A 23451-nucleotide genomic window follows, 5' to 3' on the forward strand; every position below is an offset into this window, starting at 1 on the left:
TAATGGTCAATTTTTTGGAGATAGTCTCTCCCCCTCCCCTTTTTGTTTCCTTTGGTTTAGAGCTTTAATTTCCTTATATCGGTGTCTCCATTCTCATCCTGTGTTTTTAAACTTTCTTCTTTGTAATCTCATCATGTAGCTAACAGCCTCCCCCCCCCCCCCCCCGCTTGGGAGATGGACCCCATTTCCTCCCACTCATCTTTGTCTCTTATTGCCGCTGTCCGCTCTCTTAACCCTACTGGGAAATGTAGATTTGGTAAGGTCTGTCCACTAGCTAGGGTTTTCTTTCTCTGCTCACATAATAAGACTTGAGAGAGTTGGGGGAAGCCCATAAGGTGTTTAGGACTGTGTTTGGACATATAGAGAAAGGTTATTATTCCAGGTGGGTTCTGTGCCAGGAGAGAATAAGAGACATAGCTTGGGGAGTACAGCAGGAAGATTGGATGTCAGGTAGGAAAGTCAGCAGGAAGAAGAGATCATTCAGGTGTGAGGCCAAGACCTACTGTGCCCCAACACTAGGGAATTTGGAGGAAGTCTTTGGAGATTGGAATGCCAGCTCTGCAAATATCAGCAATGCAGTCTGTTGATCCAGCAAAATGGCTTTATTATTTACCATTGGAAGGGAGGACAGCACGTCCACAGGGATTGTCCGTGTCTCTGAGTAGGGAAAGCAAGGTCCGAATTTGAGAATTCGAAGTTTGGTTTGTAATACCAGGGCTTGATTGATTAGGATTAGGTACACATCAAAATCCAACAGTTCAGGATTGGTCTAAACAACTAGGCAAGGATTTTGAGGCAAGACATTCAAAGGATTGTAGGATACAAACTGTTGATGGTTTCCATTACAGAGTTGATGGATATTTTAGGAAGTTTCTCTAATGAGCTGTCAAACCATTTGGGGGGTGGCAGTCTCTTGGAATATTAAAGTAATGCTAATGAGGGCGGTGGAATAGTACATATGTGTTAAGGGAGGCAGTAAGCTCTCTGTGTGTGTGTGTGTGTGTGTGTGTGTATGTGTGTGTGTGTATTGCTCCTAAAGGTCCTTGAAGCATGGCTTTCAAGCCTAGCTGAGGACTTTGGCTAAGTGAACTGCCTAAAGTCAGCCAAGGACTGGTCCCTGACCCAGAGGGAGACTTAAAAATGGCTTCTGAAATCCACCAGGTGGAGGATAAATGCTAAACCAAGGCCACCTTGACAATGGCATCACATTGCTTGGTCTCTTCCAAGCCTCACAGATTGAATTACCAAAGGTGCCGGAAATCTGTGAACCCAGCAGGGTCTGCCAACTGAGCAAGCAGCCCTGGTAACTTGAGGATAAGGAGTCTGTATCTCGAGTGCCTGATGCTGATCCTTTGATTACCAGTGGATGAACTGGTGTTCCTAGATATTTGACCTGCTGGGACTCGACCTTTCAGGCATCTCTCAAAACCTGCTCCAAGGTTTGCAGTTCTGAGAAGTCTGAAACAGACTCTGGAAGCCCCTGGGCCTCTGCTTTCCCCTTCAGGTCTCTCTTTAGCCAGATCTGAGCTAGTTGAGCTGAATGATGTTAGGTTTTAGCCTCTTTATCGTGGTCTCAGTTGTTGACCAAGAAAGAATTCATTCAAAAGGTAAGCCAACGGGTATTTATTTGGGCAATGAGAATTGCAATTCGGGAGACACAGTTCATGTAGAAACCTGACTCTTGTTTCAAAGGGGACAAAGCGGGTGGAGTTATAAAGGCAGAAAAATGAGTACTGTTCTCATTCAGGTCCTCTATGCAAAACAGGGATTGAAGCTAGGTTAACCGGAATTGGCTGGGTTAACATGCAGATGGAGGGTTGAAATTTGTCAGATCCCACTGACTCTTTTTGAAGTGGAGATTGCCAGTAATTCAGGGCTCATCATGAGGAGGGCATTAAGTCCAGGCTGCGGGTTTGCAACTGGCAAAAAGTTCACGGTTCTTAGGATGCACATCAATTCTTCCTCCCTGATAGCCTCCTGAGCCCATTTTATTTTTTAAGATTTTATTTATTTGACAGACAGAGATTACAAGTGGGCAAAGAGGCAGGCAGAGAGGTGGGGGGGGGTGGGGAAGCAGGCTCCCCGCTGAGCAGAGAGCCCGATGTGGGGCTCGACCCCAGGACCCTGGAATCATGACCTGAGCTGAAGGCAGAGGCTTTAACCCACTGAGCCACCCAGGCGCCCCTCCTGAGCCCATTTTAAAGAGACTTTCTTAACTAGCCTTGCTTACTCCTTTTTGAAATCTCCTTTTACACAGCTTTATTGAAATAAAGCAATAAAATCTGCAGCCACTGATTTTATTAGCATTCACTCCTTTGATTTGATTTTGTGGTACATACACCGTTCATTATTTGTACTATGAAAAAATGGGCCATAGGATTTTTTTTCCTCCATGACATTTGCTTATCTCTGAAGTTCGATGTGACCTACATATGGTTGATTTTATAACCTTAGAGTTGACATTTTCAGGGATGGATCTCTGAAATTTCATTTGGGGTCCCATTTCGTACCTGTGCTATATAAGATGGTGATATCCCTGATTCTGGAATGCCAGGAAGAGATGAAATGTGGGCACTTTGTTCTTAAAAACCATAAGCAATTGATGTGGATGTGCTTCAGAAAAAAGTGTTAAGGGCTTGGATGTGAAACTTACATAATTAAAGTAAGTGGTTTCAACTTTTTCAAACACTGGTAGCAGTAGGTAAACCTACTCATCAATGCCTGTGCTTTGCTCTTCTGTTGATAAGCCCATGGGAACCTTGAAGCTGGGCACCTACCTGGGTAGCTGAGTGGGTTAAGCATCCAACTCTTGATCTCAGCTCAGGTCTTGATCACAGGGTCATTAGTTCAAGCCCCACCTTGGGCTCCATGTTGGGCTCCACACTGGGCATGGAGCCCACTTTAAAAAAAAAGAACCTTGAAAGGGAGAGGGAATGCTTTAAGCATTTGCCATCAGTATTGTTGCATACAGCTTTTCAGTGCCATATTCATCTTCTCATAGGTGCTCTTAATTAAAATTAGTTGTGGAAGAAGCTAAAACATGTTCTTCCAAAGTCTGACGAAGACTCTTCCTCAGTGCCTCTCAGTCTCAGAAGTGTTAGAGCAGTAATGACTGTGATACACAGCTCCAAGGCTATGAATCCTGAGTCTCTTTGAGGGTTCCTTCAATTTCTTGTGGAGCCTGATGAAATTAACACGAAGCGAAGATGACATCAGTGGTCTCATTAAAGGAGTGGGCTGGTTTCGTATCACATGGAAAAGGGAGAGAAAATGAATCTTTAGGGAATGTCTGCTGTGTGTCAAGCACTATGCTAGACTCAGTTTACCCAGAAAGATGTTGGAATCCATTAGGTTCTTGGTTATTGATAAAGCTCTAGCACAGAGTTTCTCAATGGCTTTTTGAGCAAGGCAGAACATGTTTTAGGAGGACTGTACTCTGGCCTGTAAGGTATTAAGCATCCCCGTACCCCCCGCCACTGCTCAGTGTGAAATCATTGTAACTGTCAAATCTCCCCCATTGCTGGTTCAGATGCCCCACCCCCACCCCAAGCCGGCCGTCCTGCCTCGGGCACTAGCAAGAGGCTCTCAATTACATTGAATACTTTTTAGAGAGCAGATATGTGGATTCCATTTCTGGGCATGTGTCTCTGCTGTAATGATGTAGAAAATTCTGTAGGTCCTTACAGATGTAATATGTAATATTTTATGTAATTTTATGCAATTTATATGTAATAATTTATGCTTGCAACATAACAAGTATATAACAAGTAATTTATATGTAATATTTTATGCTTGCAAAATAGCAAGTATTCTATGCTATATAACTGGAATGTAGTTCTTTCTGTTGATTAAAAAGAAGTGTATCCCATATGCTTAATGGCTTGATTTTACTCACCTTTTCTCTTAAGCATTGAGTATCATCCGTAATAGTCAAGAACAATGTATTACATGTTTCTTCATTACGTTTTCTTCTTCCCTTTCAACACCTCATGTTTTTAAGACAAGATTTTATGGTGGGAATTTACAGAAATGTTGACTATGACAAATAGCTCAAAATCCACTTCTCTCTGTTAGTTCTATATATAGAACTGTCAAAGAACACATAAACATTTTGTCTTGTGTCAAGTTAAATTTAACCAGTTGGAGTAATTCTTGGTAAACCTAGACTCATAATGGAGGTATTATCCTTTACTAAATCTTCAGCCCTATTATGCTAATTGAGTATAATGATGTCTGTAGACTTTGTGTCAAAAATCAGTTCCTTTGTACCTCAGAGAAGAGTAAGACTGGGGATTCATTTATTCATGTCACATATTTTGCTGTACTTGGGATAGATCAGTGAACAGCACAGATAACGATGACTAGTGCAAATGAACACAATAAGCAAATGACAAGTTAGGTTGGAAGGTGGTAAGTGCTATGGAGAAAAATTAGTAAGGAGGATGGGTAGGTGCCAAGGGTTGGGCTGGAGATAGTTTTTTTTTTTTTAAGGATTTATTTTTATGTAATCTCTACACCCAAGGTGGGGCTCAAATTCCCCCCTTCCCACCCTGAGATCCAAGGGTCCAACTGAGGCAGCCAGGTGCCCTTGGAAATACAGTTCTAAATGATGTGGCTCAGGAAGCTTTGTTGAGAAGATGACTTTTAAGCAAAGATCTGAAGGCAGAAGTGAATACTTAACTTAGCCCCTCTTGTGTCCCCTTGTATTTTTTTTTAAGATTTATTTATTTATTTATTTATTTATTTGACAGAGATCACAAGTAGGCAAAGAGGCAGGCAGAGAGAGAGAGAGAGAGGAGGAGGAGGAAGCAGGCTTCCTGCTGAGCAGAGAGCCTGATGCAGGGCTTGATCCCAGGACCCTGGGATCATGACCTGGGCCAAAGGCAGAGGCCTTAACCCACTGAGCCACCCAGGCACCCCTATCTTTTTTTAAGAACCAGAGCACCAGGCATAACCTTTGTAATCTGCAAAAAATAATTTGCATGGCCAGAGGATTGGTGTGCACAATGAGGTGACAAGTCCAAGCCAGGTTGGTGCAGTTGGCTTACCTGTGATTCAAAAACTGTATCTTTTTGAAGTAATGGCACCTATTTCGATACAAAGGATTACAATGGATGAGCTTTTTTTTTTTTTTTTTAATAAAAGCCAATGACACAGAATGATAGAAAACAGCAGGTGTCTGTTTTCAAAGAGGAAATAGAAAAATAAGGCTGAGCATGGAATGAGATTTGTGGCCCAGTTCCAGGGGTTCCTTAAGGAATTATTGCTTCTCCCCACCTGGTGACATCGTGAGGGTAACCAGGATCTTCTGGGGAAGATGGCGACAAAGGCAGAGTTAGGGGCTCACATTAAAGACGGCTTTTGGGTGGGGAGCTGAAAGAACAGCAGACCAGAGTCTAGAAACCAGATTTTGGCTGCGGCCTCTGATGCAGAGCAGCCCTGGGACCTCGGCGAGTCACTTTGCCCCCTCCCCTTTCCTGGAGCGACTGTTTATTTGCTGGGCATGCACTTTATGTGCTTCGTCTTTTTTGGAAAGTTGTGGAACATGAGGGAGATGAAACTCACAAGCTAACCTATCAAGTTCTTTTCTAGGTCTTGACTTCCTTTCTGCTTGATTTGTCTGTTCAAAGATGCAAGTAGACTGTGGCTTACCTGAGCTTGTGGATTGAGTCCAGGCCGCAAAATATGGTTCTTTGGGGCTGTCAGAGTTTCAGCTGCAGGATAGGGCCGGCAGAAACCCTAGGGTTTCTGGGTTTTCGCTTCCTCCTGGCATCTTACATGGTGTGAAAGTCACATCCGATTTAGCATTTTTGGGGTGGAATGATCTGTGTCTGGCTTCACTGTGATCTCACTCATGCAAATGCCAGCCCAAAATTTCACTTCTGTTTCTTGAGCTTCAAAAAGACTGCCGAGCAGATAGGCATTGGAGCTGGAGGAAAAGTAGGGAATTGGTCTTGCTTTGAGACCAAGCCAAAGTTCATCCACTGTCTCCAATAATCTTTTGGAGTGAAAGAAACTTAATGATGTCCCACAAAGACTTCTACCTTTATTTTGTATTTTTTTAAAAGACTTTATTTATTTGACAAGAGACAGTGAGAGAGGGAATACAAGCAGGGGGAGTGAGAGAGGGAGAAGCAGGCTTTCTGCCAAGCAGGGAGCCCGATACGGGGATCGATTTCAGGACCCTGAGATCATGACCTGAGTTGAAGGCAGACGCTTAATGATTGAGCCACCCAGGTGCCCCAAGACCTCTGCCTTTACTGTATTTATCATTGACTTACCCTCTGAAGATCAGTAACATGCATGAGGATGGCCCTAATGGGCTCTTTTAGCTCCAGGGCTCTGAAATGCTCTTGGGATCAGAGCTGCAGCTGTGTGCCGTCGAAGAGATTTACTTAGATTTCACCCAGGCCCGTGTGGTCAAAGTGCTAACGTGTACCGAGCACCCCTGAGTAGACTGTCACGCCACTCGTAGTCTGGGGGTGATGCTTCATCTCCCCTCTTACCTCTCTTGTCCAGCCCCCTGGGTGTCAAGAGCTGCTCCCAGCCTCCTGAAAGGAGGACTGTCCTCTCTCACCTCCTTGCCGTCTTCCCATTTTGTAGATGATGAACCAGGTGGAAGGACAGCAAAAGAACCTCGTGCACGCCATCGAGTCTCTGCCGGGCTCTGGCCCCCTCACTGCCTTGGACCAGGATCTGCTGCTCCTGAAAGCTACCTCCGCTGCCACCCTCAGCTGCCTTGGGGAGTGCCTCCACTTGCTCCAGCAGAGCGTGCAGCAGGTGGGCCAGCCCAGCCACAAGCCGGGGGCCTCAGGTAAGACCTCTGGGCGGGTGTGTGTGCCGATGAGCATCTGGGCTGCGTGTCTGTGTGTGTCTCCCCTGTGGCCTTCCTCCTTCCAGTCCACTATATCCACCTTCTACCTTTCTGACCATTTATTCCATCTGTTTCTTCATTTGTCCCTCCCTCCTTCTTGACCCAGTTTGGGATCTCTTTTGCTTTGGCCAATTAGAACTACAACATCCCACGAAAGATTTAACTAACGTGTTTACAGGAATACTTTGGAACTGCTTTCAGGCTGGCTGGCATCCTGTTCTGTATCTCATTCCATTTGTGACTTGGCACTCTGTGCTGTGTTTCTGAGATATGTTGCTATACCATCCATTTTGCTAACTGCACCTCAATGGGTGTCCGCCATGATGCACCCCACACGCTGAGGAAGGACAGCCATATTGTTTCCTGTGACCGGCCCTGCCCACGATTGCTCAGGGAGCAGGCTCCTGTATGCCTTCTCCTGGACCTGTGTGAGCCTTCCTCTCCATTACCTACCAGAAGCATTTCTAGCTCTTTGTCAAGAAGCTAGAGATAATAATACACTTCCTCAAGAGGCCTAAATCCTTTTGGAGGAGGACTTAATCGATAAATAGATACAAAGATACTAGGGAAGATTAAATTCAGGGATGAAGATGAACGTCATAGCTCAAGGTTGGTCACGTTGAATGTCATTACAAAGTATTGGAATGAAGAGACCAACAGAAGCCTCTTTGAGCTTTGTTGCCTGGTGTACATGTAATCAGGAAATGAGACAACTTAAATGATGAAAGAAAAGCTGGCTTTTCTTTGAGTGACAGTCTGTATTTCATGCTTTTCTCAAGTCCTCTTTGCCCTTTTGTTGTGCTGAGGTTAAGAGAGATGTTGGTTTTCCAGAGAAGTGTCTTCTTGTCTTACCCACCCTCATTTACTGAGCTCCAGTCCTGCCAGAGTATGGCCTTTGCTGCCCCTTTTCTGAAATCTTTACAGACTAGATAATATTATGCCCATCATTTGGATGAGATGCTAGGGGGCTTGATTTCATGACCCCGAGATCATGACCTGAGCTGAAACCAAGAGTCAGAAGCTCAACCAACTGAGCCACCTAGATGCCCTTAAGTATATTATGATATTATTATTATTATTTTTAAAGATTTTATTTATTTATCTGAGAGAAATCACAAGTAGGCAGAGAGGCAGGCAGAGACAGAGAGAGGGGGAAGCAGGCTCCCTGCCGAGCAGAGAGCCCAATGTGGGGCTCGATCCCACGACCCTGGGATCATGACCTGAGCCAAAGCCAGAGGCTTTAACCCACTGAGCCACCCAGGCGCCCCAAGTATATCATGATATTATTAACTGTATTCCCTGTGCTATACTTTTCATCCCTATAACTTACTTATTTTATAACTGAAAGTTGATACCTCTTAATCCCCTTCACCTACTTCACCCACTCCCCAACCCCATCTCCTCCTTTAGCCATTTTTATCAAGGAACTTGGCTGAGGGTTGGAGGATGGAGGAGCATGAAGCATCATGAAGGTTCTTTTGTTTTGTCTTCTTTTAACTTTTAACCCTCTTAAAAATTTCATATAACAGCCCCTTAAGTTTTAAAACATTGTGCTGGTTCTTTTCAATCTATGGCACACATTGGGGGAAGCATTCAATTACTTCCTGCATCCAAAACGTCATATTTGGCTGCCCTTAAAATGGAATTCCAGAATCTCCAGCTAGCGGAAGAGGAAAATGTGGCAACTGGGGGAGTGTCACCGCAAGATACCTTTCCTGAGAATCTCGGGGTTCTTGAACTCGATAGTACAATAGATAGATAGATAGTTACAATATATAGTTACAATATAGTTACAATAGCCTGACTCCCATGGATAAAAACCTAATGTTTATATCTAAGGAGTGCCAGCCTGGGTTGATGGGAATCAAAATCTCATTAAAGTGCCACTGTATCAGGGTTTCCTTTAAATGTTTAATGGGCAGGAAGACACAAGATTGCCCGCAGCGCACTGAGTATCCACATGCACTGTTCTTGATTCTGGCCTCTTTGCTTTCTGACCCTCACACTCTTGTATTTCTTCTGACCCTTTTCTGAATCAAAAATTAATTTGTGGGCTTGTAGCATTTCATCTTCCGTAGCATTTCACCGTATCTTCTGGGGAACATGTTGGCTTTGGAGCCTTTATCTGTAAATGTTGCTCCTTAACGCTCATTTCATCTCAAGCTCTCGAGTGACTGCACTGAAATCCAAAAATGCTGCAGTATTCCTGTGCCTATCATTTATGCATTTGGGGCTCCTAGACCCGTCTCTGATCTTATCTCTAAGATATAGTGGCCTGAAATGTTTCCTTTAATTTCCATTTATGGAGACGTTTGTATTTTAGATTAATCAAGTAACTTGCCCTCTTGGCCGGGGCTCCTCTAGTTCTGGTCTTGGAGACTAGTAAATCTACTTGAATAGCTTGGTGGAGGCAAATGATTGATGGGGTGGGTAGGTAGGCATCCGTTCTCCCTAGTCTAGGTGTGTCCCTCTGACTCTACTTGGAAAGGTGGGCAGGACTTCACTCACATTTGGAAAAAGCCGAGCTACTTGGGGGTCGGGGCTTTGGGTGGGTTGCCAGTGTGGGCGAGAAACTGGACCTTTGGACTGGTTTGGGGTGTAGAGTTGCCTGTTGGCATTGCTTCTGGTTAATTCCTTGCTTGCAGGTCTTGATCCAGGGAGCGTGGTTCAGGAGTCAGAGCAGACACCTGTAACCAGACAAATACATTCTAGAGCCAGGTAAGAGCTGGATGCTGACAGCGTGGTTGGTGCAAGGCATGCTGGGAAAAACATGCTGGAATCAGAGCTGCCAGAGCACGTGACAGCAGAACCTTGGGAAATTGCAGCAGGTGACCCACGTGCCCTTGGACATAAATCAGGACAAGTGATCAAGAGAGGTGTCACTGAGGAGAGGAGAACCAGAGCAGAGTTCAATATCCTTTTCTTAACTTGTACTTCCAATAACTTTTTCATTCTCTTACAAGGTTTGTGGGGCTTGTCAGTTAGAAGCCAGTTGCTTTGACCTTTCCATTTGGCGGTTTGGCAAAAAGGGTAAATAGGTGAGCCTCTCATAAGGCCTTTGTGGCCTCTCTGGCTGGGGGGCCTTCTTCCTTCTGCTATGCTTCTCTTTTTTCCAGAGACGTCTCTAGCCTTCTCTTTCCACTTTGTTATCTCAGTCTTTTACACCTTCTTTCCAGACACCTTCTGCTTCTGGTGAGAATGTGCCCCACAGAAGTCCCCTTCCCTCATTTTGTGGTTAAAAGCCAAGATGGAAATGTGATGATTCCGCCAGTAAATAACCTATTGGAGAAAAAAGAAAAACTAGCGTTGTAGACAGTTCCAGGTGGGTGGATTTTGTCATTGTTGTTGTTAGAACTATCCAGATGGAGATTTTGAGTGGCACATTCTCCCTGAAGAAAGCAGTTGGATATTAACATCGTAGCTTTCCATTGTCAATGTGCCCTCTGCTGTCTTCAGGTTTGTAAATATCCATCTTACTCTGTTTTGGAAAACGTAGGTTCCTACTGAGCATAGGAAGCATGAAGTCACTGTGTTGTAGGATGAGGGACAGGTGCTGTCACCTGTCACTGGCCTCTGGGCAGAGGCGTCTTAGCCCCAACCTGGGGACTGCAGCTCTCAACACTCCAAGCAAGGCTCATGGCCAAGGACATATGAAAATAGCTCCACAGTCTGGCCTTAATGCCCACAGTTAAGTCTCCTGTTGCTTTCTTTCTGCTTCTAGTTGGTTCGGGGGAACTAAACCACTTGTAGTTGCTTTCCTTCCTCCCTGTGTTGTCCTGTTGACGCCGGTGTGTCATGTGAGGACTTACAGGTTTGTGTAAAATGCCTCTCGTAAGGACTGGATTTGCCATTTGGGGGACCAGCCTCCACCTTCCTGTTCTCTTCTGTTCTGTCATCTTCCATGGTCTCCCGGCTCATGAGCGTTAGAGTGTTTCCAGAGGGAAAGACAGTGGGTGGGTCTCTGGCTACTCGAGTTGACAGTTCATAGCTGTTCCCAGTTGTCCTTGCCTTTGGATGTCCCGGTCTGTCTTTGACCATCTTCCTACTGGAGTCACTTTCTGTAGGTGGAGCACATTTCCACAACTGTCAGACGCCACCAGCAATAAAACACGCCATCGTCCTCTGTGCTGCTGAGAAAGAACAGCTGCCACTGAAATCGGACTGTCGGACAAACTTGTTTAGGAGTGTTTGTGAAATGGGTGTGTCTTAGAATTAGGGATGTATGGTCTAGACTTGCGTTTGTTTTAGGACACCATCTTGAGCGCCTGCCTTTCAATGGGGTAATGCAGTCCATTTCTTTATTTCTTTAAACTGCTGTTTGTTTCCCTGGCAGGGTCCTTGTTGCCTTTTGTTTTTCTGCTTCCATGTGGCGTTTCTTGTTTTCTCTTTATTTTGCTGCATAGGTTGTACTTCCTTGGCTCATCATCTTTAGTGTTTTGGGAACAATATGCATATAAATTCTAGTAGCAGTTGTGTTTTTTTTTTTTAAATTTATTTTCAGCATAACAGTATTCATTGTTTTTGCACCACACCCAGTGCTCCATGCAATCCGTGCCCTCTCTAATACCCACCACCTGGTTCCCCCAACCTCCCACCCCCCGCCGCTTCAAACCCCTCAGATTGTTGTTCAGAGTCCATAGTCTCTCATGGTTCACCTCCCCTTCTAATTTCCCCCAACTCCCTTCTCCTCTCTAACTCCCCTTGTCCTCCATGCTATTTGTTATGCTCCACAAATAAGTGAAACCATATGATAATTGACTCTCTCTGCTTGACTTATTTCACTCAGCATAATCTCTTCCAGTCCCGTCCATGTTGCTACAAAATTTGGGTATTCATCCTTTCTGATGGAGGCATAATACTCCATAGTGTATATGGACCACATCTTCCTTATCCATTCGTCCATTGAAGGGCATCTTGGTTCTTTCCACAGTTTGGCGACCGTGGCTATTGCTGCTATAAACATTGGGGTACAGATGGCCCTTCTTTCCACTACATCTGTATCTTTGGGGTAAATACCCAGTAGTGCAATTGCAGGGTCATCGGGAAGCTCTATTTTTAATTTCTTGAGGAATCTCCACACTGTTCTCCAAAGTGGCTGCACCAACTTGCATTCCCACCAACAGTGTAAGAGGGTTCCCCTTTCTCCACATCCCCTCCAACACATGTTGTTTCCTGTCTTGCTAATTTTGGCCATTCTAACTGGTGTAAGGTGATATCTCAATGTGGTTTTAATTTGAATCTCCCTGATGGCTAGTGATGATGAACACTTTTTCATGTGTCTGATAGCCATTTGTATGTCTTCATTGGAGAAGTGTCTGTTCATATCTTCTGCCCATTTTTTGATATGATTATCTGTTTTGTGTGTGTTGAGTTTGAGGAGTTCTTTATAGATCCTGGAGCAGTTGTGTTTTTTTTTTAAATTTTTTTTTAAGTTTCAGTTTTAATTAATTAATTTATTTGGGAGTGAGAGACAGACACACAGATAGTAACAGAGATAGTGAGAGAGAGCACAAGCGGGGAGGAAAGAAGAATCAGGCTCCCCACTGAGCAGGGCGCCTGATGTGGGGCTCCATCCCAGGACCCTGAGATCATGACCTGAGCTGAAGGCAGATGCTTAGGCAATGGAGCCACCCAGCTGACCCTGTTTTTTTTTTTGTTTGTTTGTTTTCTTTTAGGATCTTTCTTATTTATTTATTTTGGAGAGAAATTGCACGCAAGCTGGGGAAAGAGGAGAGGGAGAGAGACAGGTAGACTCTGTGCTGAGCACAGAGCCTGACTTGGGGCTTGATCCCGTGACCCTAATGTCATGACCCAAGACAAAACCAAGAGTCAGATGCATAACTGACTGAGCCACCTGTACACCCCAACATTGTTTTTCATAAGCATTCTTTAACCTGTATTTTCTCTTTTTTTTTCTTTGCTTGCTTTCTTAAATTGTTTCTTAAATTCTACATGTGAATGAAATCATACGTATTTGTCTTTCTCTGACTGACTTACTTTGCTTAACATAATACTGTCTAGCTCCATCCATGTTGTTGCAAATGTTAAGATTTCGTTCTTTCATGGCTGAGTAATATTCCTGTGTGTGTGTGTGTGTGTGTGTGTGTGTGTGTGTGTGTGTGTTGTCTTTATCCATTCATCTATGGATGGGCACTTGGGCTACTTCCATCATTTGGCTATTGTAAATAATGCTACTGTAAACATAGGCCTAACCTATATTTTTCTAATCATCAAAGTCAAGAATGACCCTTCTTCTTCTTCTTCTTCTTTTTTATTTTTTAAAGATTTTATTTATTTGACAGAGAGAGAGAGATCAGAAGTAGGCAGAGAAGCAGAAAGAGAGAGACCAGAAGCAGGCTCCCTGCCAAGCAGAGAGCCTGATGTGGGGCTCAATCCCAGGACCCTGAGACCATGACCTGAGCCGAAGGCAGAGGCTTAACCCACTGAGCTACCCAGGGGCCCCAAGAATGACCCTTCTTTTTGACTCTCTCCTTTAGTGATGAAAACTTAATTTCTTGTTTCTCTGATAAGCTTCCCAATTTTTGATAATGTAATATGGGGGCTATTGTTAATATGTTAACACTAATTTAATGCTTAATTTGATAATGATTGAATCTCTTTAAAATAATTTTAATATAATATTCAGTCATGTAACTATGTTTATTTTTATTTTATTTTTTCTTAAGATTTTTATTTATTTACTTGACAGAGATCACAAGTAGGCAGAGAGGCAGGCAGAGGGAGAGAGAGGAGGAAGCAGGCTCCCTGCTGAACAGAGAACCCAATGCTGGGCTCAATCCCAGGACCCTGAGATCATGACCTGAGCTGAAGGCGGAGGCTTTAACCCACTGAGCCACCCAGGTTGCCCATGTAACTATGTTCAGAAAAATTATTTCAGTTCAGTCCAGGCCTGGGATTGGGATGAGGTCTGTGAGACACTCACCTTGAGCATAAATTTAAGGAGTGCCAAATAATTAAGATGAATGATGCTTTAATGACATGTCTTTAAACCAAAATTAATGCAGAAATAATCCAGGATGAACAAAATATAAAATTTTAAATTAAGACAGGATTCAACACAGCGAGTCAAGGAAGACTAAGTCTTGTAAAACTTTTTCCATTAATTCTGGTTTTAAAAATATTGTGTGAAAATGTAATTTATCTTGATTACTGAGTGTCTTGTTGGTGCCACTTTAAAATTACACCCAAGGGGAATGTCCTTCTTACTTCCCCTGATACCAGCTCGACTCAGTTCTATGTTTAGTGGGGTTCGCTGCTTTTAATACACAACTTTTCCAGGCTTGAGTTCCTGATTCTGCTTCTCTTCTTCATATGTCAGTACATGTCTTCAAGTAGTTTTTTACCCCCAGAAGGCAGAAACTTTTCTGAGTCTCTGTGGTGCTCTGGGAAAACATACAGTGTGTAGAGTTTAAGAATCTGGGCTCGAGACCCAGGCTATTTTGGTTTTAATCTCGATTCTCCCACCTATTGGCTATTTGTGCCTCTTTCTTTCTTTTTTTTTTTTTTTTAAGATTTTATTTATTTATTTGACAGATATCACAAGTAGGCAGAGAGGCAGGCAGAGGGCAGGCGGGGTGGGGGAAGCAGGCTCCCCACTGAGCAGAAAGCCCGATACGGGGCTCGATCCCAGGACCCTGAGATCATGACCTGAGCCAAAGGCAGAGGCTTTAACCCACTGAGCCACCCAGGCGCCCCTGTGCCTCTCTTTCTTTATCTGACAAATGGGAACAATAGTAAGACCTACCTCATGGGTCATTTTTCAGGTTAGATGAGTTACTGTATGTTAGTTGCATACATTAGTCCTTGCTCTCTGGCAAGAGCTTCTTCACAGAGGAAAGATCATTTGGCTACAGACAACATTATCTCTTGGCCCCTCACCCCACCGCAAATCTGTAGACTTTTATTTGCATTCCTCTCTTCACCTATTCACCTTTTGACATCTAGTGTTGTAGCAAAAATTCAAAACTAGTTTGTTTTCCTCTAAGGCAAGTCTAATTTTCTGCCTTAAATGATTGGAAAAATATCCTCTTGATTTTTGTTACTTAAAAACATTGCCAAACTTCATGAGCTAGGAGTTCATTATACTCTACTTTCATATGAGTTTGAAATTTCAGCAATGAAAAGCCAAGAAAAAAAAAAAAGATTGCCAAGCCGTGTCTACATGTGTCTTTCTCTGTTGTCTTTTCTGAAAAGTGGTAGACTGTACCAGTGGCATCCAAGCTCTCTTTTGTGGTCAGGCTGTTTCTTCTGTCATTGTTTGTTGTTTCTGATTTATTGACCTGATCTGTGTCCATCAGGGTCTCTTGGATCTCTGTTGTGCATTCTGCTTAAGATTCTCTCTCTCCCTCTCACTCTGGCCCTCCTTGGTTCAGAGCTGGGAAGGGGCAAAGGAAGAGGGAGAAGAAATCTTAAGCAGGCTCCACGTGGTGGCCAACAAGGGACTCAGCTTCATGGCCCTGAGATCATGACCTGAGCCAAAGGCCTTACATTAGAAGTTTCAGAGATGGATTCCTCCTCTAAGCTTCTGAGGATTCCATTTCTTTTCTCAGACTCTATACAATCGATCTCATTTACTCTGTTTTTAAATTTCGTTTCATTTTCCTTATTTGAGAGAGAGCTAGCAAGAGAGAGAGCAAAAGCAGGGGGGACAGGGAAAAGCAGACTCCCCACTGAGCAGGGAGCCCCACATGGGGCTCTATCATAGGACCCTGGGATCATGCCCTGAGCCAAAGGCAGATGCTTAACCAACTGAGCCACCCAGGTGCCCCTATTTCATTTACTCTGTTAGAATTTTCCTCCTTCACCCTCAAATGAGGCAGGCCTATCCAGACTTGGAAACTAAGGGACCATTTATTTGGTAGAGCACGTGGGTTGGTCTAGGATGGGCTTCTCTCTGGTCCTCACTCACTGGTTCTTTGATACGCAGAATCCATAGAGTATATAGAAAACTACATTCCCCAGCATGCACTGGTACCTTCTCTCTTCCTGTCCTGGTTTGTGTCTGTTCCTGAATGCAGTGTGTCTCTGGCTGCGGGACTCTACTTCCTACCCCATTATCTCCTGGATTATCATCTCTGAATTATGGTGGTATGGAGGGTGGGAGGGACAGAGTTGAGGTATGGAAGTAATGGAGGGAATATTGTCCCCATCACTTAGGCAAGCAGATCTTTTCCTTAGTGCTATTTAAGCTTTCCTAATTACTCTAGAAGAAATTTATTACTTGCATGCATGCGCACACGTGTGTGTGTATATATATATATATGTATGTATATATACATACATATATATACATATAAAAAATATATATATATATTTTTTTTTTTAGAAAAAGTAGTCCTCCTGTATTGGTGAGACAGATGTTCAGTATTTAAGATCTGAATCCAACTTGCAGTTGGTGAGGAGTTGGTCAGCAGGACAGGTGTACCTTTTTCATGGCAGATTCTGGTGTCTTGAACCTTGGGTTGGTTTTCTTAGTCTAGCCCCATCTGCCTTATTATTTATGAGGATTCTTCCATTTTAGTATTTGATTTTTAGTATTGTGAGTTTTCACCTTTTTTAAAATGACATCAAGAACTGATTTTAGTCTTATGGATTTTAGTCTTGTGAGTTTTCACCTTTTTTAAAATTTGGATTTTAGTATTGTGAGTTTTCACCTTTTTTAAAATGACATCAAGAACTGATAATATAGATGCCATTTCAAAATGTGATAAAACATACATATTCAAAAATTTACCACTTTAACCGTTTATAAGTATATAGCTCAGTAGAATGTTGAGTACATTCACATTGTTGTGTAACCAACCTCTAGAACACTATCTTGTGAAACACATTCCATACCTCTTAAACACTAAGTCTGCATCTCCCCACCCCCAGTCCCTAGCAACCACCATCCATTCTACTTTCTCCCTTTTTGCCATCTCTTATTTCTTAATTTTTAAGAAGTTGTGAAATGCACATTCCTTTTGAAACCTCTTTTTTTTTTTTTTTGTCAGAGGGAGAAAGAGAGAGAGTGCACAAACAGAGGGCGCAGCAGGCAGAGGGAGAAGCAGGCTCTCTACTGAGCAGGGAGCCCAATACGGGGATCGATCCCAGGACCCTGGGATCATGACCTGAGCTGAAGGCGGACGCTTAACTATTGAGCCGCTCAGGAGTCCCTGTCTATGAAAATCTTAATAGTCGGGGCACCTGAGTGGCTCATTCGTTAAGTGACTGCCTTCAGCTGGGGTCATGATCCCAGGGTCCTAAGATCGAGCCCTGTATTAGCCTGCTTCCCTCTCTCCCACTCCCCCTGCTTGTGTTCCCTCTCTCTCTGTGTCTCTATCAAAGAAATAAAATCTTAAAAAAAAAATCTTAATAGTCATTCATTCATTTTGGCACATAATTATTGAGTGCATACTCTTTGCCAGACCGTATTCTAGGTTCTGGAGACCCAGACATGAGCAAGGGCAATACTGTCTCTGCTGATGGGAGCTGACGTTTTAGGGAGGAGAGAAACACAGTAGACCAACTAATGAGCAGGGTGAGTTCAGATCGCACTGAGTGCTGTGAAGACAGTAAACTGACTGATGGGACGGGGGGTGCCTTTGGAGCAGTGCTTTGACTGGGAAGCTCCCAGGAAGCTTCTCTGAGCAAGTGATATTTGAGTGAACTGGATTTATGGAGGAGGCCTTTCCCCCATGTAGAAGAACTGGGGTGGGGGGTGGCATTCGGAGCAGATGGAAGGGTGTGGCCCAAAGGCTCTTGACCTGAATGAACTTGGCTCACTGCGAGAATGGAAAAACTACCAGCATGACTTGAGCGCAGTGAGCAATGAGGAGAAAATGAAATGAGACTGGACGGTCTTACAAGCCAGGCAGCTGGACCGCGTTCCAGTTGCCATGAGAAGCCACTTGAGGCTTTTAAGCCACAGCTGTGTGATCTAACACTTGACGTTTCTTAAAAAAAAATTTCTGCCTAAAAATATGCTTGTGTTGGAGAGGAGCACACACACTCAACGCATGCAGCCATCTCAGCTGGCTCTGTTACTTTGTTTCCATCAACCAGAGTCTCCCAAGGTATTAAATGTCTGGAATACTTGTAGATTTTTCTTGGAGTAACTCTAATGAAAAGGCTAATGGATGGATAGGATTACTATCCTGATGGAACATCAGAGACCCTGCTGGTCAAGTTCTAGTTCATGTAAAGCCCCATCCACTTTCAGTCTACCTTTTCTTCATCCCTTATCTTTGCTCTGAAACAAAGAACACAGTCTTCAGGGGGAGGGTCAGCTGAGTTTGAGACCTATTCTTATTCCAGTGGTGGAATTGGGAAAGGAATCCCCTGTGTTTACTCCTGTCCCCACTAATAAGCATAAAATCTGACTCCAAAATAAACAAACAGTATTACAGTTAATGGAGTCTTTGTTGGGGGAGAATCAGAAAAATGCTTTTGGTTTATCAGACTGGTGTTTATAAATGTGTTTCTTGCTAGAATGGAATGAACATGTGTCCTTTGTTATGGGGCTTCCTGACTTCTGCCCCAGCAGTCACGGAGGGGGGCCACATGACGCCAGCCACTTTTCAGAGCTGTGGTCACGCAATTGGCAATTAAACGACAATCTGAGCAGCCCCTTTCTGATAAAGTTTGACTTGTTTATTCTAATGTTTTAATGATAAATATCTTTATGTAAATATTTTTTTCTTAAAAAATTAAGAAAAACACTTAAAATCTGACTTTGGTGAATTATGACACCCTAGTATTGTGAGTTTTCACCTTTTTTAAAATGACATCAAGAACTGATTTTAGTCTTATGGATTTTAGTCTTGTGAGTTTTCACCTTTTTTAAAATTTGGATTTTAGTATTGTGAGTTTTCACCTTTTTTAAAATGACATCAAGAACTGATAATATAGATGCCATTTCAAAATGTGATAAAACATACATATTCAAAAATTTACCACTTTAACCGTTTATAAGTATATAGCTCAGTAGAATGTTGAGTACATTCACATTGTTGTGTAACCAACCTCTAGAACACTATCTTGTGAAACACATTCCATACCTCTTAAACACTAAGTCTGCATCTCCCCACCCCCAGTCCCTAGCAACCACCATCCATTCTACTTTCTCCCTTTTTGCCATCTCTTATTTCTTAATTTTTAAGAAGTTGTGAAATGCACATTCCTTTTGAAACCTCTTTTTTTTTTTTTTTTGTCAGAGGGAGAAAGAGAGAGAGTGCACAAACAGAGGGCGCAGCAGGCAGAGGGAGAAGCAGGCTCTCTACTGAGCAGGGAGCCCAATACGGGGATCGATCCCAGGACCCTGGGATCATGACCTGAGCTGAAGGCGGACGCTTAACTATTGAGCCGCTCAGGAGTCCCTGTCTATGAAAATCTTAATAGTCGGGGCACCTGAGTGGCTCATTCGTTAAGTGACTGCCTTCAGCTGGGGTCATGATCCCAGGGTCCTAAGATCGAGCCCTGTATTAGCCTGCTTCCCTCTCTCCCACTCCCCCTGCTTGTGTTCCCTCTCTCTCTGTGTCTCTATCAAAGAAATAAAATCTTAAAAAAAAAATCTTAATAGTCATTCATTCATTTTGGCACATAATTATTGAGTGCATACTCTTTGCCAGACCGTATTCTAGGTTCTGGAGACCCAGACATGAGCAAGGGCAATACTGTCTCTGCTGATGGGAGCTGACGTTTTAGGGAGGAGAGAAACACAGTAGACCAACTAATGAGCAGGGTGAGTTCAGATCGCACTGAGTGCTGTGAAGACAGTAAACTGACTGATGGGACGGGGGGTGCCTTTGGAGCAGTGCTTTGACTGGGAAGCTCCCAGGAAGCTTCTCTGAGCAAGTGATATTTGAGTGAACTGGATTTATGGAGGAGGCCTTTCCCCCATGTAGAAGAACTGGGGTGGGGGGTGGCATTCGGAGCAGATGGAAGGGTGTGGCCCAAAGGCTCTTGACCTGAATGAACTTGGCTCACTGCGAGAATGGAAAAACTACCAGCATGACTTGAGCGCAGTGAGCAATGAGGAGAAAATGAAATGAGACTGGACGGTCTTACAAGCCAGGCAGCTGGACCGCGTTCCAGTTGCCATGAGAAGCCACTTGAGGCTTTTAAGCCACAGCTGTGTGATCTAACACTTGACGTTTCTTAAAAAAAAATTTCTGCCTAAAAATATGCTTGTGTTGGAGAGGAGCACACACACTCAACGCATGCAGCCATCTCAGCTGGCTCTGTTACTTTGTTTCCATCAACCAGAGTCTCCCAAGGTATTAAATGTCTGGAATACTTGTAGATTTTTCTTGGAGTAACTCTAATGAAAAGGCTAATGGATGGATAGGATTACTATCCTGATGGAACATCAGAGACCCTGCTGGTCAAGTTCTAGTTCATGTAAAGCCCCATCCACTTTCAGTCTACCTTTTCTTCATCCCTTATCTTTGCTCTGAAACAAAGAACACAGTCTTCAGGGGGAGGGTCAGCTGAGTTTGAGACCTATTCTTATTCCAGTGGTGGAATTGGGAAAGGAATCCCCTGTGTTTACTCCTGTCCCCACTAATAAGCATAAAATCTGACTCCAAAATAAACAAACAGTATTACAGTTAATGGAGTCTTTGTTGGGGGAGAATCAGAAAAATGCTTTTGGTTTATCAGACTGGTGTTTATAAATGTGTTTCTTGCTAGAATGGAATGAACATGTGTCCTTTGTTATGGGGCTTCCTGACTTCTGCCCCAGCAGTCACGGAGGGGGGCCACATGACGCCAGCCACTTTTCAGAGCTGTGGTCACGCAATTGGCAATTAAACGACAATCTGAGCAGCCCCTTTCTGATAAAGTTTGACTTGTTTATTCTAATGTTTTAATGATAAATATCTTTATGTAAATATTTTTTTCTTAAAAAATTAAGAAAAACACTTAAAATCTGACTTTGGTGAATTATGACCCCCCCCCCCCCCCACGGATGGGGAAAGAAACAGCCTATGGTGATTCTGGTCACTGCCATCATATAGGGACTAATTTATAATCAGATCCGTATCCACACTTGGTACCTCGTTCAGAACAAGCCCACTTAAATTTACCACAATCCACTCCAAACTGGGCCCATTTCAAGTCTGTCTCCTTATACAGTGGGTTACAGGTATTTTTTGAGCTGTAAATGTTTAAATTGGAAAATACTTGGCATCATTCTAGGTCTTTATTGCAGAAAACATCCTGGGATGGCACGGGCCCAAGTCACATTCCACAGAGCAGCTGAAAAATGGGACACTTGGCTCTTTACCACCAGCCAGTGCCAACATAACCTGGGCGATTTTACCAAACTCCGCTGAAGATGAGCAAAGTTTGCCACCGGAGCCCGAGGTAAGCGAGCCGTTAGTTTTCTCTTAGCACTCCTGTGGCTTGTGTTCTCGCTTGTTCAGAAACGTAGTAATTATATTTGTAACTTGCTCATCTCTTTGTTTGAAGAGGAGACAAATTATAAAATGGGAGCCTTGCCTGGAGAGACAAAATCGGCTCTGGGCACGCCTGGCACTTCTGTTCTCGTGTCTGGCAGCTGCCGCGGCTGAAATGTGATCTTACCAATGAGGAAATCTCCTATTTTCATCGAAATGGGAGTCGTTTTAACTTCAAGTGGGAGAAATTCAAATGCGCCCATTAAAATGATGCCTGTTGACATGCCGGGAGCAGTTACAATATATTGTCGCTCCCCTGAATAATGGCTTCTTGGTGTGGTTCGTGCTAACATCAGCTCCCGCCTCACATGCTCGTCCCCTGCATGTTCCAGAGCCAGACCAGCGTCCCCCCCGGGGCCATGGCTGAGACTCCTGGGCCTCCCCTCCAGCTGCAGGGGACCCGTGCCCTGCCAGGTGGGGGTGGGGACAGCCCCTGCAGAGCTTCCTGACTGGCCTGGCTTCCGCAGGCTCCCTGGACTGCCCTCTGCCCACACGCCTCTCCCCACTAACCGTGCCTCCCAAGTGGCCACTGGAAGGAAGCCAGATGCAGCGTGTTCCTTTGTGTCTCAAGGGAACTTCTGTATTTTTTTTTTTTTTTATTTTGATGCGCACGTTCTGTCTATGTGACCTTGTGAACTAGGCGGAGCCATACCGGATCCACGTGTTAGAGGTTGTTCTTAATTCTAGCTGAACATCCTTAGCCTGAAACATGTAGGGTGCTCATAAAATCTCCTGGGGAAGGTTGAGAGCCCCAAGGCAGCTGCCTGGGTCCAACGGTTATCTTGGTTATCAACTGAAAATTTTTTCCAGGCTTCCCGTGATTACATTCTGGGACAGGGACTTTGGTAACTTGGCTCTTATGGAGGTAGGATCAGCCTGACTACAGGCATTCCATTCACATCTGTAAGGTGCCTTCTCGGGGTATGAAACGAGTAGGGAATATGAGATTTTCCGAGGCACTTCCCTTTACCTGTACCAGGAGTTTCAAGTTGAAAACACTTGAAGCTGATGTATAGATGAACTGGCAGTTGAGTTGGTGACGGAGTAAATGGTAGGAGCCCTGTCGCCCTGTTGTTCTTCAGAGAGTCTTGGGTGGGGTGGCATTTGACGGTGGGTGCTTAGCCACTCAAGAGTTGAAACCTACAATAATATCCTCCATTCCCTTGGCAGAGAACCTTTGGAGCTTCACATCATAATAAATACATTTAAAATATAGCTCTAGGGAAAAATTAGGAGTAGGGAAGTATGTCATTAGATCTTTAGTAACAACTTTATAGGATCTCATTCCTGGCGGCATTCTTGGGCAAAACCCAACAGAAGCCGTAACCTAAGAAGCTTACTTATTAGGGCTGGTGCTGTTCCCATTCTGTGAATCCTTCTTCATGTTTCTTCTGCTTTTCCCTGAGAGCGCCTCCTGTTAACGCTAAAGCCCGAGAGGCCAGGCCTGTCCCTTTTACTTAAAATTGTTGCCCCCTTTGCCTTAGTGGTCACTGGCCTTGGCAGAAGAGTGTATGATTGTCCACAAGAAATAACTAGCTCCCAAGTTCAACTTTTTAATAGTACTTCGAAGGAGAAGAACTAGGAAGAACTTTCTTCCCCTTAAGTTAGGAACAGCATTAGTTAGCAGCATAGGTTGTCGTATTACCTTTACCCCAGTCAGAATGGTGTAAGGCGTTCATGGGTGAATCTTCATAGCAGTGAGGACTTAATGGGGGCATGGTGGTGTTTTGATGGTTTTCGGAGAAGGGAAAGTATGAGACTCCTTTTCATTTTCTTTCCAGCGACGGCTTTGGTAGATGCTTCTCACAACCCCAACAGCGAGTGTTGGTTGTATACTATTTTTACTTCAGGGCATTGTGCTTTGTCACTTTTTGTTTTTAAGAACTGAAGAAGCTAGCAATATTGACCCAGTTCTTTTCCTGTCAGAAAAAAAGGAAAATGTTGCCATTACCTCCTTTTTGCAGAATTTGGAGAAATAACCCAAGAAGGAAGTGAAATTCCTAGAGGCTAAAAATTCCTTATGAATATCTTCCTTAACGCTTCGATATAGAGAATAGATTTACTATGTGAGTGATCGCCGGTGAAACTCAGGATCATAGTTACTGTGGCACTTTCACT

At 43.8% G+C, this 23451-nt stretch overlaps 1 protein-coding gene across 2 annotated transcripts in view; it reads left to right on the plus strand.

Annotated features, from left to right (window-relative positions):
• The window catches only part of LOC111159097 (oxysterol binding protein like 10), a 305114-nt gene that overhangs the window by 219766 nt on the left and 61897 nt on the right, over positions 1–23451 (plus strand). For both annotated transcript variants that reach the window (XM_022521495.1, XM_022521496.1), the window contains 2 exons: positions 6604–6814; positions 21087–21241. In XM_022521495.1, coding sequence (XP_022377203.1) covers positions 6604–6814; positions 21087–21241 — 366 coding nt within the window. The remainder of the gene's footprint in view (positions 1–6603; positions 6815–21086; positions 21242–23451) is intronic.

This window comes from Enhydra lutris, unplaced genomic scaffold, assembly GCF_002288905.1.
Source record: "Enhydra lutris kenyoni isolate GAN:26980312 unplaced genomic scaffold, ASM228890v2 scaffoldscaffold66, whole genome shotgun sequence".
Taxonomy (NCBI): domain Eukaryota; kingdom Metazoa; phylum Chordata; class Mammalia; order Carnivora; family Mustelidae; genus Enhydra; species Enhydra lutris.